The sequence below is a fragment of the Salvia splendens genome, chromosome 8, assembly GCF_004379255.2.
Source record: "Salvia splendens isolate huo1 chromosome 8, SspV2, whole genome shotgun sequence".
Lineage (NCBI taxonomy): Eukaryota > Viridiplantae > Streptophyta > Magnoliopsida > Lamiales > Lamiaceae > Salvia > Salvia splendens.
In genome coordinates, this window is record NC_056039.1 from 5,720,529 (window position 1) to 5,740,343 (window position 19,815).

The 19,815-nt window shown below is 36.3% G+C and overlaps 1 protein-coding gene across 1 annotated transcript; it reads right to left on the reverse strand.

The window, feature by feature from the left end:
• Window positions 1-3,184: 3,184 nt before the first annotated feature.
• On the reverse strand, window positions 3,185-6,044 carry LOC121745646 (probable fatty acyl-CoA reductase 4). The gene is made up of 10 exons (XM_042139630.1): window positions 5,966-6,044; window positions 5,772-5,875; window positions 5,078-5,280; window positions 4,872-4,972; window positions 4,535-4,733; window positions 4,243-4,404; window positions 4,020-4,101; window positions 3,644-3,922; window positions 3,428-3,555; window positions 3,185-3,341 (listed from the first exon to the last, which is right to left on the reverse strand). Exons 1-10 carry the CDS (start codon window positions 6,042-6,044, stop codon window positions 3,185-3,187), a joined length of 1,494 nt encoding a protein of 497 aa, XP_041995564.1.
• Window positions 6,045-19,815: the final 13,771 nt, after the last annotated feature.

Genomic DNA, 19,815 nt, shown 5'->3' on the forward strand with positions numbered 1-19,815 from the left:
ATCCGCATCCCTACCTCTTATCCGTCTCTTAATCGTGTCATCTCTTCACTATTTATGGGCCCCATTGTACTTTTCACCTCATCTCTTAAGTAAAAGCAGCACATGCGTCCCTCCATCTCTTAACCTTCTTTTAACCATCTCATCTCTTAACTATTCATTCAATTTCATTTTTTATTTTTATTTCCAACAAATTTAATTAATAAAAACACACTTTATTAAATAAAATAAAATTACAATTTAAAATCCTAAAAAGTGGAAAAATAATTAAAATACATAATTTAAAAAACAATTTTATATAAATTATAAAAACTACTCCGCCGGCGAATCATCCACCGAAGTCGGTGGCGGTGCACTCAAGCCACCTGTAGGCGGAATACCAATTTGTCTTGCCATATACTCAATTCCGGCATGATGTGCTTGATATTGAGGAGGCGTCACGCGGGAAGTGTCAGCCATCGTGGCGGTCAAGTACATGGACAATAGGGTGTTCGAGCCCGAGACCGATCCCGCCTGGCTTGATTCGCCTCGGCCCCTCCTCCCTCTAGCCGCCTTCGCCGCCTTAGTCCCTTGCGGCCGACGGCGCCCAATGGAGGAGCCCCCTACATCGGTGGTCGTGCCCTCAGCCTCTTGTGAGGCGTTGCCTGACCCACCCTCACTAGACGAGTATTGGCCACCCGCCGTGTGCTTCGTGCGTTTCGAGCTCGAGCTCGTGCTGGACTGGACACCGTCAGCCTACCTTTCAACGTCTTTGACCGCCTCCCAAACATCGACATGTTTGAATTCTTTGCTGTTGTCGTCAAAAAAGACTCGCATAGCCGCTCACGGAATGTCGGCTCCACTGGCTCCGCTTTGGTAATTCGCCGCTTCATTCTTGTAGATCCCATAAAATTTTTTGACATCTCTGTCGACTCGGTCAAAATGGCTGCGGAGCATCTTCATGGTGCGGTGGCGGGACCCCTTTGGCTTGTTCTCGTTGTAGGTGTCGGTGACGTTTTCCCAAAAATACTTGCGGGTTTGTTGATTCCCGACGATGGGATCGTACGAGACGCTGACCCAAGCGTTGAACAGAGTCATCGTGTCCTTGCGGCTATATGGATGACGGCCTACATCCTCCTCCTCCTCGGCCGCCTCCTCCTCTTCCTCCACGGTGTCGAATGCGCGACCCCCGGAGCTTCCACCGCCTCGTCCTCCTTCCGGATTGGGTTCATCCGGAAAATCCTCCCTAATTTGGGATAATCCGTGCGATTGCCCATACCTCGGGGCGGAGGGACGAGGGTATGCATCCACATCAAAATAGGGTGGTTGGTACGCCGCCGGCGCCGACGAGCCTTGGGTGCCCAGCGTTGACGAACAGGAACCGGAAGCACCCAAGACATTGTACATGCCCCCCCAGTCGCCAAACTTGGTCAAGTCATAGCCGCCGGAGTTTCCGTCGCCAGACATTTTGAGATGAAAATTGGAGATGTGAGATGAAAATTGGCGAGAAAAGAGAGATGAATTGAGAAGAATAGATGTGCGTTTGTGTGTATAATGAGAATGAAAAATGAGTATTTATAGAATAAAAAAACAAAAATAATTTTTTATTAAAATTACCGTTGAACGGTAATATTACCGTTTTTTTATTTTTTTATTAAAATCAAATTTTAAAAAAATTATATATTACGTTAGCATGACGACGCCCACTCGTGGGCCGACGAGTGGGCGTCACGTGGCGCTGGCGCGTGGCGATTCGTCTCGCCAACCTACCCTCCGGGCCGAGACACCCGCCGAGACGAGACCGGGATGGATGGCCGCATCGCCGTCTCGATGCCGTCTCGTCTCTCCAAGACAAGATAGAGACAGCATCGAGACGCGATGCAGATGGCCTATTTGGTTAAAAGATTGGAGGGGGAAGATGATTGGTGACCCAAGGATTCAAAGCTGCTCCATATCCAAAGACATAGATCAATCTTCTGATCATTTGGTTAAGGATGGACGAGTGTCATGTCACTCGACCACACTCCTTGGGTTAAGAGAAAAATAAGTGATCGATCCGCTGATTTGTAGGCACCTTAAAATTGAGATAAAGAAGAAAGAGCGGTGGGGAATTCAAGTCTCTCGATAACTCACATAAAACAAATCTAATATTGAATGCAATCATCGTGAATTATATTTGTAATGAAACTCATTGAGACTTTTCAATTGTAATCAAAGTTTTAATGTACCATAATGTAGAAATTTATCTTTCAAATCTCGTTAAATGTATTGAATTGTACTATACCTTGAGGCTTGGATTGCATTTATATGTAGCAGTAGCACTATGAAATTTGTGGATGGAATTTGAGCCGAGTTAAACTGCCATGAAAGTTTAAAATTAGATCGGTAATTAATATTTTAATTAATATCCCCGTCCCACAAGAATATGCATTCTTTCCTTTTTATCCTTCCCACGAGAATATACACTTTCTAATTTTGGAAAGTTTTTCACTTTAATAAGGTGATACACATTCTCAACTAACTATATTTTAATTACTTTTTCTCTCTACATCTTTCTTACTTTACCAACTTTATATTAAAACACGCGTCGTCCGCAAAGTGAATATTTTTTGGGGACGGAGGGAGTATATAAGTGGAAAATAATTTATACTAACATTCATGTAAATATCTAGAAAACTCTCTCTCCTTTTATAAGTATCGAATTGTATTACTCAATTCTATTCACATTTTCATATAGAACTAATAAGGAAACTGTATTTCTATTTAAACACTAAAATCTTTTAATTCGGGCTAAACTGATATCTTTTCTCAAAAAGAGAAATTAATTCCCTTTTAATGATAATCAGCCCATTTACTGTCTAAACCCAATTACGCAGCTTTAAAATTACTGCATATAGCCCAGCCGGCCTTCTACACATTTTAAAGCCCTTGAACCTTTTTCTTTTGTTCATGGAAAATGAAATGGGTCGGTCGGAACATACCCATAAAATCACATTTTTGCACAATAGTCAGCAAATTATACAACATTTTTCTTAACCGTTTGACAAAATGATTAATAAACAATATGGATAATTAATCTCCATGTATACAAGTAATATAATTTAGATAAAGTGAATATATTTGGCCAAATAAAAATTAATAATAGTACAAGTTATCCAAGGAGAGAGAGGAAGGGATCAAGTGTAGATATATAATCACACTATCACAACTAGCCACTCAAGACATATTTGGCTATTCCAAGAAAATGAGTGTTCAAAAGGTAGTCATCCCACATAATGCACTTGATATCAAAATTAAACAATTCCATATCGATATTCCTTCCTCTAATCCTCATTCGTAAATTCTCAGTGTTACTGTCATCAAAGCTGTCAATAAAACATAAAACATAGTATTAAATTAAATAAGATGATTTTTTCCCACATAGTTAGATAAATTTATGAAAAATACATACATTGCTTGTGAAAACAAGTAAGGCTTGTAAAGGTCAGCCAGTCTCATTGCTTGATTGATTCTTCGTTTTGCACTAGTGTATGAACTTTCAAAAAAATTGCAGCATATCATATTTGCCAATCCAAGCATCTGTTAAACCACTCAGATATAATTAAATATTAGCCCAATATTACTGAATAAATTAATTTATTTAGGATGATAGTAAATAAAAGCTGACCTGGACAAAGGGCAAATAGTGGAAAGAAATATAATTGTGAAAGCTAGGCATTGTATTCAGAATAACTGGAGGGGCAACTTTGATAGGCTTGCCGCAGCTATCAATCAATGGATTATTGTTTAAATAACGAAGCATAAACCACTTAAGCTCATCATATTTCACAGGATTTCGCCTCGATGAACCTATTTGGTATACAATTATACCCTCTTTTTCATTAATTGGATTTGAATGTGTTGCTATTACTGCAATCATGCAATTTACCACCATGTCACCTGGTACCTAGAATTAAATTATGTCAATAATAATTACTTATAGTTGTAGATACATTTATATAGTACTTCATAAAAAAATCCTTCTTTAAACAATATTAGCTTACCAAGTCAATAGCCGAGTCTGGATCACCTACAAAGAATTTGATATTCCCTTTACCATAAGCAACAAAGATGCTATCCAAAGTTCTGTTGGTCACCCACAAAAATATATTACTACTACAAGTATCAAATAACTTTATTCAAAGTTAACTTTTATAATACTTAGTAAATATCTATATTTAATATTAGAGAGAGAGATGAATTAAATAAGTAATGAAATAAATGCACCTTAGACCTTCGATCCAACCAGGAAATGGATCTTTGAAAGTGCTTGTAATAATAGTGGGACGAATAATAACAACATTGCAATTTTGGTTGAGTCTCTCCAGCAGCATTTCCCCCATTGCCTTTGTAAATACGTATGTATTAGGCCAACCATGCAGCATTGCTCTGCTCATACAATTCAAAATTTAAAATTTTAATTTACACCAATTATATGAGTCCAAAGCATGCATACATGATAGTATATTAGTAATTCACTATGTATAAACAAGAGAAAAATACATGGAAGGGAAAGAACCTTTCGATGCCGAAGTCCTTCATAGCGCGAGTGATATCTCTTTCCGACAGCTTCTGGGTTTGGAGCGACCTTAACTTTTCCTGAATTACAATCTTCTCTTCATTGATATCTAAATATGGTATTTTGGCACCAGGAAGGGTTTCACCCATACAAAAAGCCTTTTCTTGCATCAATCCAACCCTAGTGCCATGCACATAGGCTACACATTCAAAATTTAATTGGAAAAATTAATGAGCATTTGTTACCAACTTTATGATCTAATTAAGTCGATAGAAATGAAATTCGAAAAATTAAATATTTACTATATAGCAATTTGTTCAAACCCTAAATAACTAACCTGTGGAGACGTGAAGAAGCATATCTAGTTTCGAACATTTTGTGCCAAAGTCTTGAACATGCTTGGCTCCCAATGAATTTATTTCAAATGCTACATCATACCTATATTTCAAAATACCAAAATAAAAGTGTAAAGTCAACATCCGATTTTGTTATTTAAAAATTTCCTTAATTAATTTGATTTATGTAGCTGAAATTATCCCACACCTCTCATCGAATTTGGTAGTTGCGGCTGAGTTGACAATAATATTAATTTCTTGCCACATTTGTTGTCGCAGTTGTGCATCAGCTATACCCAAATTTTCATAACCAACATCGCCCGATAAAGGTACAACTTTTGAAGATATTATAGATTTGAAATCTTCCCCATGTTTTTCTCTGAGAACTCGAAATAGCTCTGTGCCCACGACCTATATACAAATCATACAAATAACTAAATTTAGTTTTTTTTAGATAATAAAGAATTAAGAAATGGCAACTAGCTTGTTACGAAGCTTAATGTGACGAAATTTTAGTTTAAAATGTTTTTCATTGGTACTATTGACTTATGGGGTTTTGGAAATAGAAAATTCTATTTTTTTAATGCATAACCGATACACTAGCTAGGTTAACAACTTTAGCATTCCAATTAAATAATTATTATAAACTAAAAAACAACGAATAGTTAATTAATGCCCAATACGCCGTTAACATCTCCACAATTATGCTGTATATATGCATAAATTAATATTGACCACACAAAGATGAAATATTTAGTTGGAGACTCATTTTTTCTCTCTCCTAAGGGTAGCATGTAAGTAGATTTGAAAGGAGCATACAAAAATAAAAATTAGGATGGGAGATGTATAATTACATATATAATACATTAATACAACTACCATGCATTGAGTTGGTCTCTTACCTCTTCTTCAAAACGTTGCTGGACAGATAATTTAGGGGTCTCTCTCATTAGAAGAAATAATTTCTTCACATTGGGTTGCAATCGAAGTATCTTCTCTAGAAATACTAAAAAAGTCACCAACAAATATATCAAAAAGAAAAACATTAATTAGAACCAGGCAAATTAGGAACAATAACAAGAGAGAGAGAGAGTACTCTTTGCTAAAAAGCCAGTGGAACCAGTGACTAAAATGGTCTTTCCCTCGAAATGTTGGAGAATTTTACTTTCTTCCATAGCAAAAAAAATTAAAATAAAAAGGTGCTTGAAATGAGAAAGATGGGAGGTGTGTGATTATGTGAACAAATGGTGAGTTGAAGCTACTTTATATAGAGTCGTCTTTTAATATTTTAATACTTAAATGAATGATTTGGTAAGCTAAATCTTGCGCCAATTTTACTTATTCTAGCTGCGAAAGTTCAGATGTATACCTAACCAATAAATGCGCCAAAATCAAGATTTCTTGATAAATTCGCAAGATTAGTAAGAAGGTGACCATAAGAGTTAATAGACTAAAATCTAAAGTGAAACTTCAGTAGACGAGTAAAAATAATCAAAATAATATACTGTAAGAGTTAATTAATTTTTTTGAAATCTTGAATTCATCAGAAATTAGTTCTTTATGTACGATTTTTATACGTTGCAGCACAAAGCTGGTAAATCAATCGAATCATACTATTAGTGGTGGACTAAAAAATTAGTAGTAAGTAGTAACCCAAATTTGTCTATTACATTTGATTTGTGGACTAAGTAACGAGTTAGATTTTGTATATTTACTATCATGTATATAATTGAACAGTACTCATTGGAATATAATCTTCCAATATTATCGACGATGACATACAATTTAACAGCTACGATTAAAAAAATTTAATGCGATGAAATGATAGTAGTACTTGTTGGAATAATTGAGTGAACAATTACATAAAGCTCTCTATGATGATTAACCAAGAACGACGGAGAAGGAGCATAAACTGTAGAGCGGAAGCGTACCTTGATCCATAACGAATTAAACGGTGGAATTGCTTTGCAGCGGCTATGGATCTTCCAAACGATCAGAGACGTCCTTCACAATAGTCTGCCGAGAGAATACAGAGATATTGAACGTTCTTCTGACGTCTGGGGACCATAACCTAATCTTATATTTATATAAATATAAGAACCTTTATTTTCTATTCGGTCCCTCATCAAATAGAAAATCACAAAATGGAATCTACACTTATTTCCATAACAAATAAATACACTTTAAGCCCAAACTTAATCTTTATTGAATCACTTTAATTGGGCAACTAAAAGATAGCCATACACATTAAATTAGTCATGTGGAAGCCCAAAAATTCCAACAATCTCCCACTTGGGCAACACATGACACCAAATAAATGTGTACAAACCGAATGAGCGCTCAAATATGCTATCACATAGTGTATTCCCGAACAATCTTATTATCAATCATATCGGCATAGGACTAAAGAGGCAGTCACCATATTTTTTCATGATTAAACCCATCAGTAATCACATATGCTAACATAATCAACAACAGATCAATTATGGAGTGTAGCATGGAAACTTCATGCAAGGTGATCATACATGCCTATTTCCAACTGGTCCTCCCAAATCCTTAATGAGATCAAACCAAAACCAAATAACACAAATAATGGACAAAACATAATACTTTATTTCTGCAGAGAATAACATGAGTTTTATAACTGCATGTTCAAAACACAATATAGAGCAATAACCAAAATTACTCCCACTGAACGGAAGTATCCTTAAACAACATAACACCCATTTGGGCTACATGCCCATGAAAGACCTTGAGTGTTAGTCCTTTAGTGAACGAATTTGCTATCAAATGCGTTCTCTTATGCTCTATAGGTATTTGTCCATTCTGAACTTTAATTTACAACCAAGAAACTATGACATAGCAGAGCTCTTGTTGTTTTGAATACATTACTGCAGGGTTATTGTCACAACATAACTTTAGTGGTCTTTCAATACCTTTAACAATATGCAGCTTAGTGACAAAATTTCACAGTTATATTCAATAACTAGATGCCCAAAACAAGTTACGAATTCTGTTGTCATGGCAGAAGTAGCTACAAGTGTTTGCTCAGCACTTCTCCACGAAATGGCTCCACGGCCAACAGGCACACGTAACCTAAAATGGATCATTTACTGTATTGGCATCTAACAAAATCAGAATCAAAATGCCTAAAGATCTCTCCAAATGATCTGATTTTCTGTATGCGAGCATGTAATGCTTAGTTCTCTATAAATATCTCATAACACGTTTCGCTGCTTCATAATGATCCATATCGGGTTATTGAGATATCTGCCCAACATATAAAAAATTAAAACCAAATTGGGTCTAATAAACACTTGAGCACACATTAGGCTCCCAATTGCCGAAGCATACAGAACCTTCTGCATTTTCTAAATCTCAAGATTTATCTTAGGGCATTGAATGAGACTAGGTTTGTCTCCCTTAGTCATAGGGGTATTTCTTTAATTGCAATTATGCATCTCAAATACTTTAGGCACTTTTTCAATATATCCCTTTTGTGACAACCGAAGAATATCTCAAGAGTTATCTCAATTTATTTCGATTCCAAATACAAAAGAGGTTCTCCTAAGATCTTTCACCTCAAATTTCTTCAAGAGTGACTCTTGGTGTTGTGCAATATTCCCCAAGAAGATGCATATGCTCCCACTGAACTTGTGATACACACAACCATCAATAGCATTCTTTCTGAATCCAAATGAAAGAACTACTTTATAAAATTTATGGTACAATTTACGAGAGTCTTAATTGAGGTTGTTGAGATTGACTTTAAATAACATTATCCACATGAGATTGAATGTTTATAACATTATCATCTTGAGGTTCTTAATCTGCTTCTTCTTCAATGATAGTAATTTATACTTGGACATTGTCAGAAGCAGTAGTAGGTGTCTATACAGACTCCTCCTCAAAAGTAATGTTCCTTAATACACTCTTCCCCCCAAACTCAACATCCTCAAAGAATACTATATATCTCGTCCCAAATTAGTTCCTTTAGTGGGATCATAAAATTTAAAAATCCGTAAATTTTCTAGATGACCAAATGAGAATATATGCTATAGTCTTTAATGTCTCTCCCCAAGGCGAATGTGACAAAGAAGAATGATAAATCATACTCCTTCACATATCTTTAAGAGTTATATTTCATCTTTCAGCTACACCACTCATTCCGTGCGATCCCGACATGGTGTACTAAGGGACGACCACTCTTCCGAATAGAGGACAAAAGGTCTTTGACATTGTTCACTTGAGCAGTCATTTCTATAGTAGTATTCGCCACCACGAACTAGATTTGACTTTCTTAATGCCTTTGTCGAGTTGGAGCTCAACATTAGCTCTGAATATTTTGAACTTGTCTAGAACCTCAGACTTTGCATTGGTTAAATATCGGTACCCATAATGAGAACAGTCGTCTATACTTGATATAAAATATTGTTGACCATTCCATGAAACCAAAGAGAATGAACCACAAATGTCTGTATATATCAATTCTAAGACGTCTATACCTCTGTCGGCACCTAATTTCTTATGTTTGGTCTGCTTTCCTTCGATACATTGAACCCACAAATCAACATCTGAAAAGATAAGTGTATTCAATATACCATCTGACACAAGGCTCACAATCCTTTATTTCGAGATATGACCTAAGTACTTGTGCCATAAATTAACCAAATTTTCATTATTTAATTTGTTTAGTCCCTTTTTGATTCAACATGTAAAGCTTCTGAATATGAAGTAACATAATTGAGCATACAAAGATCGTTATATGCACTTAAGGAAACAGTGCCCACAATATTAGAATTATTTGAAGGAGGAACTTTACTATTTCTGAATGAACAAGAGAAACCAAATTTGTTCAAAGCAGAAATAGAAACCAAATTTTGTCTAAAGACAGTACAATAAAGTATCCTTCAAAACAGAATAATTCCAGTCTTTAATAACAATCTACAATGCCCAATAGTCTCTACTTCCACCGATTTGTCATATCCTATATAGATGTATCTTTCACCATCAATTGACTTTCGACAGCTCAGACAACCTTACATTGATAACCTTAATGTGAGCAGTAGCACCAGAATCTACCCACTAAATGTCATTAGGGATTAAATCCAAATTAACTTCAAAACAGACCAAAATAAGAATTGCAACTTCCTTTTCTTGTCATGCGTGATATTTACAATTCTTCTTTATATATTGTTTACCACAAACGAAACAACTATCATTATCCTTATGTTGTTTCTTTTGTGATGAACCCTTATCTATAGCAGAATTCTCAATACACTTTTTCTTAATGCCCTTTACTTTATTTCTTGATACATTGACCAGATGTGCAACACCAAATGCACAAGCAAGTCTTTAGAATTCAAGTTTAAGTGAAGCAACATGAGACATTTTCATAATGTGCTCCCTCATGTTGCCCTTGCCTTTATACTTTATTGAGATCATACACGCTTGTCTCAGCCTTATCGTTTTTCGCAAAACGTTCCTTAATTTTTGGCAAGGTATATTCACCGCCTTAGTGATATACTTAGATGCAGTTCCTCGAAAGGCTTCTAGGATGCTAAACCCAATGATCAGTAGACTTACGCGATTCAAGCATTTTCATTTCTCACAGTTTCTCCTTTGATCAAGAGTACTATGATCCATACGAGAAACAAATTGCTCGGTCCTTAGCACGTAATCCAGATCCATGCAACCCAGAGTAATTAGAGTATTATCTTTCCAATCCTTAAAATTTGACCCATTGAACACTAACATATTGTTCATGTTGAAAGAAACCGCAGAAGCAGACATCATAAATGAACAGAGAACAAAACGAAATAATTGCCATGCTCACATAATGAAATTCAAATAAGAAGGTAACATCTCGAGGTACCGGCACAACATCCATATCAAGTCTTTTGACAGTAATATGAATTTGTAATTGGTAACCTCATCGTAGTGATCAAACACTGACAATAAGATCGGTCAAGTAGTGTCCACCTTTTGGCATCACACTACTCACATGAACACTGAATAATTATCACGTATTTATCACCACATGTATGTATGCATTCCGTGCCAAACATTAATCTTCCTTTTGGCCGACTAACATCCGCATTAAAATACACACACACATACCGTCCTAACATTCGCAATAAAGAAGTCTAGACAAGAGAGGTTACTTTTGCAACGTCTAACTTCGACTAATCTACTTTGAACATTAGTAAAACATTACGAGGTTCTGAGCACAACATCCACATCAAGTCTTTTGACAGTAATATGAACTTGTAAATGACGACCTCCTTACAGTGGTTAAATACTAACAATAAAATCCTGTTAAGTAGCGTCCACCTTTTGGCATCACACCACTCACAAGAAAACTGGATAATTGTCACGTATTTATTACCATAAGTATATGTGTATTTCGTGCCAAATATTAATCTTCCTTTTGGCCGACTAATATCCGCATTAAAATACACACTCATTAGTAGAAAATAAGGAACATGAGATGTACCCAAATTTTGAATTTATAATTTTAAAACTGAATACAAACGCTTGCAAGCAAGTCGTTGATTACTTTCTGGAATACAGTGACTAGCCAACGAGTCACTGGGTTCGCATACCTTGCAAACTCAGCAAGTCGTTAAATCCTTACGGCCAGCCCAATAGCTCCCCAGCAAATTTCAAATTGCTTTCTCCTAATGGGATTCCGTATAATTTTTCTGAATCCGATTTTTATTAAAATCGACAAAATCCGAATTTTGATGTTCCCAAGAACGAACAACCAAACATAGATAACCATAAGCAACGTCAAAACAACCAGACAAATCCATAAAACATAATCCTAGATTTCATGAATTCACCAAAATATGCCGGATCGAAAACCTTAATCACTTGACAAGAATATACAAATTGGGAGGTTCCTTGCATAAACTGAATTAACAAAAACGAATCGGTATGCGTGCATACCACATGAACACAAAACTCTAACTCATTAACCTATTTGATTCCATACACATGCTTATGATTACTGTTATTCCATTAACCCAAAATAAAACATGGAAAGTTTGCAATCCATAAAACCAAACTTAATTCATCATAACTCTCGGCCAAGCACAAATCAAGAATTGAGAAAATCATTAATTCATCATGCTTTACTGTAATTTAGATTGAAACTCTATTCACCAAATAAATAGTCATGATAGGCGAGCAAAACATTATTTATAAAACAATTCATAGATTGCAGCGGTTGTATACGAATGCGCAAACACAAAACCACATAATACATTCAACCAAATATTCACGATAAGCCTGAATTTTCAATTCATCGGCAAGACAGTTATATAAATCCACCGAAACGCAAGCCCTTATTTTTATGGATTTATAAATCAAACAGTAACATAAACCCTAATTTTCCTTTTCCCAATTCTTAGAGAATCTTCAATAGAGTGGCTCTGATACCACTTGTTGGAATAATTGAGTGAACAATTACATAAAGCTCTCTATGATGATTAACCAAGAACGACGGAGAAGGAGCATAAACTGTAGAGCGGAAGCGTACCTTGATCCATAACGAATTAAACGGTGGAATTGCTTTGCAGCGGCTATGGATCTTCCAAACGATCAGAGACGTCCTTCACAATAGTCTGCCGAGAGAATACAGAGATATTGAACGTTCTTCTGACGTCTGGGGACCATAACCTAATCTTATATTTATATAAATATAAGAACCTTTATTTTCTATTCGGTCCCTCATCAAATAGAAAATCACAAAATGGTATCTACACTTATTTCCATAACAAATAAATACACTTTAAGCCCAAACTTAATCTTTATTGAATCACTTTAATTGGGCAACTAAAAGATAGCCATACACATTAAATTAGTCATGTGGAAGCCCAAAAATTCCAACAGTACTAGTATTTAATACTAACAGACACGATGGTTTGACAAGAAGGACTTCTACGAATTGATATATCCCTGATTAGAAAATGAAAATTGCATTCAGGAAGAATAGACAAATAATCACATGCGCGCGAGCGTCCGCACACACTTTTTTATAGATGGTTAAAGAATTAATTGGTACTACTAAATCCATCTCTAATTATTTTTTCTCTTTTTTATCTTTTATTTTAACAATTATGCATTAAAATTCGTATTGTTTTAAAAAACATTAGTTTTAAAGGGGAAAAGTATAATTCGTTAACTGCATGGATAACGAAGTAATTGAGGATATTAATGCTTTGTTTTTATCGTCCACACAATGAGCCATAGCACAAGTTATTAAAGGCATCCACAATTGAGTTATTAATGCTTTATTTTTTTGGTACACATAGGTATGCACAAACCGAATCGGACCGTCGGTTAACTGGCGGTACGGAACCACCGGTTCACAAACCGGAACAAGAACCGGCGCCGGCGGTTTAAGCGGGCCGGTTCAGATTCAGAAAAAACGTGAACCGTAACCGCCGGTTAGCCGGTTTGAACCGGCGGTTCAACGGTTCCAATGGTCGGATTCCGGCTAGGGCGTAGGTTTTCATGCTAGGTGTGCAGAAAAACCGACGGTTTGAATCGCCGGTTTTCGATGGTTTCGGACCTTTTTCAGGTGGCAGCGTATAGGTGGCAGTGTACAGGCCTGAAAACCTGTCAGAAACAGGCGGTTTCCGTCAGAAACCGTGGACTGAACCACCGGTTCAGGCGGTAAACCGGTCGAAATTTGAAATTTGAATTTGTTTTTATTTTTTTTTATTTCTTCCAATTTTTCTCCTATAAATACCCCACTTTCCCCATCATTTTACTCACTTCATTCTTGTGAATCATGCTTGTGTTCACAAGGATTTCCTTCTCAATCTCAATTTCTCTATTCTCTATCATCATTCTCTCTAATTGCTCAAGTTGTTTACTACTATATTTGTTGTTGTGTTCGTAATTTACCATTTATTCGATACTCTATATTCCATACTACTTTCATTTTGCATTATGTCTTCTTCTCGTGGTGGACCGGGACGTGGTGATCGGGGCAAAGGAATTGCCCAAGATCAAAGTAGTCGTCCCCAAAGATCAAAGCGACCTAGTCGTCGAGAAGTTATGGAAGAGGTTTCCCGAGTGGCGGCTGAACGCATGCAAGTAAGTTCTAAAAAATAAAATTAATTTTACAATTCATAATTTCATAAGATTGAGTTTTTTAAGTTTTTTTTTGTGTTCCTAATTAAAACTTCAACTTATATAATATTTATAGATAGAAGAAGATCATAGGACCGCCATGCTACTCCCTGAAATGTATCAAGGTGGGGGGACGGGCGGTGGTAGTTCCCGACAACAAGATGACGAGTACGACGTGTCTATATCGTCGGACTCGGACAACAATGATGATAGATCTCATTCTCGTATTCCGTCTAGCACCGGCGGAAATGAGGACATGCCCCCCCTCCACCCACAAAAAATTATTGAAATCTGATATTTTTGTTAAACACTACAATAAGGCCCGGATGGTAATTCCAAGTCCTAATGATCCGCTCTCTCAAGAAGAGACATCGGCGTTTCATGCATATTGTAACTATTATGATAAAGTCTATAAATTTGCGAGTGGTGGGGGATATGGCACCCTCCGTCGTCATTTGGTGACAAAGCATCCGGTAGAATGTGGCACTGCCTCTACCCAAACCCAACTAAACTTCCAACCCGGTTGCTCAGGTTCGTCAGGTACGCTTCTTTTTAAATATGATCCTACAAATTTTGCTGACGTTATGACTAGATGGGTTGCAATGAAGCATTTTCCTTTTAATGTTTATGATGACAAAAAATTTGAGGTTACTATGCAAAGTGGTTTGAACGTGGCTATCAAAAGAGTAGGTCGAATGACAGTTCAACGATCTACCGTTCGACAATGTTTGGAGAAAAAAGTTGAATTATCACGTTATTTACTAACCTTGGGACGCAAAGTGAACATTTGCTCAGATGTATGGACTGATTCTTTTAATAGACATTCATACATGGGCATTACGGTTCACTTTGTGGACAATAGTTGGACTTTGAACAAGCGTTTGGTTGGTTTTAGAGAATTTGAGACACCACACACTGCACCCGAAATTGCTTAGTTGGACTTTGAACAAGCGTTTGGTTGGTTTTAGAGAATTTGAGACACCACACACTGCACCCGAAATTGCTTCTTTAATTATTCAAGTTTTGAATGAATTTCAATTATGCAATAAGATATTTTCTGTTGGTTTTGATAATGCAACTGCTAACACTGTAAGTATTAATGACTTGATTGCGGCTTGTGCTCCGGTTATTGGTGGTAAGTATTTTCATCAAAGATGCATATGTCATATTTTGAATTTATGTGTACAAGATGCGCTTGAATTATGACAAAAACATGTTAGTCCTATTAGAACTACAATTAGATTAATCCATCAAAAGCCGCCTATTGGCAAAGCTTGGAAGAAGTATTGCCATCAAAAGAAGGTAAGATATACGAATTTGACCATGGATGTATCTCATAGATGGAATTCGACATATGATTGTCTGAATTCTACTTTGACGCATAAAGGTTCTTTGCGTGACTTTTTTTAGAACCTATCTCGTTTCTGATTTATATCTATCGCATAGTTATTGGGATCATAGCGTTAGTTTATTTAAATTGTTCAAATATTTCAAAAATGTTACTGTTGAATTATCGGGTGTTTATTATTGCATCGATGTTCGTGTTTTAGAGCATTGCATGTATATATCACTTGGTTTTAAAACTGCGATGAAAAATGATTGCTCTTCTCCTGAATTGATGTGTGTTTTATATTATATAATTGACAAATGGCTTAAGTATTTCAGTGAGATTCCAACAGTGTTTTTTATTGTAAATGTCTTGGGTCAAAAATGGAAATTAGCCAGTACCTCCAGGATTTTAGATTTTTATTATAACAATTTGAGTTATATTGATCTTGGTCCACTTCAAGCATTGCAAGCGGATACCAATGACCAATGGGGATTAAACCTAACTGAAACATTTCAAATAAACCTCCCGGACCGATCAATTGTCCAACAAACCTTCGAGTTTAACTTGCGTGCTCTCTACGCCGAATATGAAACCAAGTATAACAGTACCCACCAAGTCAGAAGACCTACCCCTCCTCAACAACATAATTTTGGCTTCACATTTCAAACTGATTATGATGACCCCGACGCGCAATCCCAATTAGCCGACCTATACAGCTACAGTACCGGCGGAAGGTCGACCTCAGGTATGGTAAGTGAGTTAGATTTATATTTCGATTCACTCTTTTCCTTTTGTGAGGAAGGTCCTACCCCTCCCGCTCAAATCGACGTCCTCGATTGTTGGGGAACACACGAGAAAGATTTTCCCATACTTGCGTCAATGACCAATAAGATTTTTTCGGTTGCGGCTTCCACTGTCGCCGTCGAGTCCGCTTTCAGTGTTGGATCACTTGTGTTGGATGAATCAAGAAGTAAGCTCTCCGCGAAAAATATGGAAGCGTTGATGTTACTTGATGATTCGGCCAAAGCTGACGTCAGAGAACAAGAAAATTATTGGGATGATCGTCAGGAGGAATCACAAGAAGAATTCACCGGGGGTGAATCATAGGCCAACCCAACCGTCAACCGCCGGTCAAGCCAAATACGTAAGTAAGGTAAGAGAACTACGTGGCCTTTGATTCCCTAATGCAAATGAGCATTGGGGATACGTAGACACCTCAACTTAAATTTTAAATTTAAGTTGAGCTCAAGTCTTTTTTCCTTTATTTCTTTTTTTCCCATTTGTTTCTACTTTAAAAATATGCAAATACAATTAAATAATTGTATTTGTATATACTCTAGTCGGTTAAGTAGATTTCTCTATAAGGCTAAATCCGGAAAACTTTTGACAATTCTACTATAATTGTTGATTGTTAGACTAAACTCAACATTTAAGGTTGAATTGCTAAAGGTGTACTCAATTTAGTTATGTAGAAACATCTCCTTCGCCAACTAAGAGCATATATACTTATAAATTTATTGTTCAGAACTTCAAGTCTTTTTTGTAATTTGTAATTAGCTTCATTGTAGACTAGTAGTGTCGTATTTAAAATTTTTGTTTAAGACTTCAAGTTTTTTGTGATTTGTAATTGTTGTAACTTTCATCGTAACTTATAAATTGCAATTTTCATCGTGATTTTTTAAATTTCATTTACGCACATTTCATAGATAAATAAATAGGAAAATGAAAAAAAATTACGAACCGCCGAACTGGCCCAGAACCGGCGGTTTCGGCCAAAATCCGGAAGTTTTGAACCGCCCCATGAACCGGTGGTTTTTTGAATCGGAACCGGAACCGGAACCGCTGGAACCCTTGGCGGGCCGGTTCATGAAAATGTTGAGCCGTGAACTGTTGGTTGCGAACCGGAACCGGCGGTTTTTGAACCGTGTGCATGTCTAGGTACACACAATGAGGTGTAGCACAAATGATGACGTTGTACTTCTATGAGCATCCGCAAAATGAGTTTGCAAGAGTGTGTCAAATCTCTTGCAGGTAGGAACCGTGCGTTAACTACATTTTTATTATAATTAAATTCAATAGACATATGGCACTCGGCCAACTCAAATAAATTTGGTAAATTCGTTAGTAACACTATCTCTTATTCATCTCATATTTACACAAATTAATTATGAGTTCCACGCTAGTTTTTATTCTACACTTATTATTCAAGAGACAAAATGTGCAATGCTCCGTCTCGTGAACATGTCTTCTCCTAGCTATTTATGAATTCTACTAATTCATTCTTTTCATTTTCAATTTAATTTATTTATTATGAAATTAAATAATTAAATTAGAAATTCCTTAAAAATAATATATTCACATAAAAAATAATTTTGATTAAAATTTCAAATTGGTATTCTAATTAAATTTACATTAATAAAAGTATAAACTTGCTATACGAAAATTATTTATCGTGAAATGTAATTAATTTTTTTTAAATTTAATTAAAACATGAGATTCATTAACAACTAAAATATTCAGATACAAATTAAATTTAATTAAATATATATTCAAATTAAATTCACATTAATTATAACAAAAGTATAAACATGCTATTAGAAAAGTAGTATAATGCAATAAAAAGAGAAAAATATAATAAAAATTAAAATTAAAATCAAAACGTTTGGTTTGGGGTTTGATACTACCTCTTAAGACACATTGTATGATTGTGTTGGAATCAAACGAATATATATATATATATATATATATATAAAAGTAATACAAACTCCCTTTTAATGTGTAAAATTAATTGTCCCACATCAAAGTTATAAGGAAGTTTGAAAATCTATCTATAAAAGAACCATTAATCCATATCGAAATCACAAGGAAGATTGAAGTTAAAAACCTATCAATATATGTTTATTCAAGGAGTGCAAAACCTACTCACCTAGGATCAATTCTTTTTTTGGTAAAGGATTTTAATGGAATTCCATTTTAATGAAGAGCATTAGTCGTATTCCGCTTCAGGGAGTGACGCATAACTCTTATGCGTCACTAACAAAAAGACGCATAATCCTTATGCGTCGCTATTAAACGACGCATAATCATTGTGCGTCGTTAGTTAATGACGCATAACCATTGTGCGTCGTTTATTAGAGACGCATAACACTTATGCGTCGTTTATTAGAGACGCATAATACTTATGCGTCGTTTAATAGCGACGCATAACTCTTATGCGTCTTTAGTTATCGACGCATAATACTTATGCGTCGTTAGTTGAGTTTTAAAACGGGCAGAAGGCAGAATCAGGCAGAAACGCGACGAAAGAGGCGAAGCAGGCGAGGCATGCGATTTCCGACGAATCCGAGCAAAATCCGGCGAATTACCACCATTTTGCAACCATTTTCCGGTAATTGTTCTTCAATTTGGCTAAATACATCCTTTAATGTTTAATTTGGGCAGGTTTTCCGTTATTTAGTAAAAGTAGGGTTTTTGATTAAATTGATGGATTTTTGGTATTTTTGTGTTGTTTTGTTGCATATAAGTAGCGATTATGATGAAATTATGGGTTATGATGAAATTGATGGAATTTTTGGACGACTTTCCGTAATTTGTGTATTTCATATGGATTTAATTTAGCAAAATTAGCGTTTATGATGAAATTGTTGGATTTGTTGGTCGATTTTCCGTAATTTGGGTATTTCATATGCATATAATTGAATGGGTAGTAGCAATTGATTAAGTTTTTGTAATTGTGCCCCTTTTGGTGGGCGATTTTATGCATATATTGTGCCCCTAAGTTGCAATTTAGTTAGCTTGTTGATTGTTGAGTTGTTATGAAAAAAATTTGAAGCATGGGTGAATGTTTTGAAGTAGATGGCATCTGCAAGTTCCGAACAACAGTTATGCTATGGACCTGAGGATCCATCACTACTGTTTCATCAGAGCGAACACATTTCAAGCTCGTTGTTGGCGAATGGCACAACAAATGTGTTGAGAAGTCGTAGGACGGAGAGTAAGGTGTGGGCATTGCCTATACATGAAAATGTGATGTATTGGCTAGGTGTATGGGGGTTCAGAGGCGTGGTTGAATGTGGAAGACCGATGAGGATGGACAATGAGCTAATAACTGCCTTGATCGAGCGCTGGAGGCCTGAGACACACTGTTTCCACCTTCCAGTTGGGGAAGTTACTGTTACCTTACAGGATGTGCAAAGCCTGTGGGGTTTGAGAGCAGACGGTCGTGCTTTCACTGGCCGTGACTACCCTGTTGGATTTGAAGATTGGTCCAGCAAGTGTAGAGATTTGTTGGGATGGATACCTGACTCAGAAACCGAAACGAAGCACGGTGGTTTGTTGATGACGTCTCTGATCCACCAAGCGACGATGCCGTTGGGTGATGGGCTGCCTGTGTATGCATACATTCAAAGAGCACGCATACATGCTCTGATCCTGTTAGGGGGGCTTATTTTACCGGACACCACAGGGTGCAA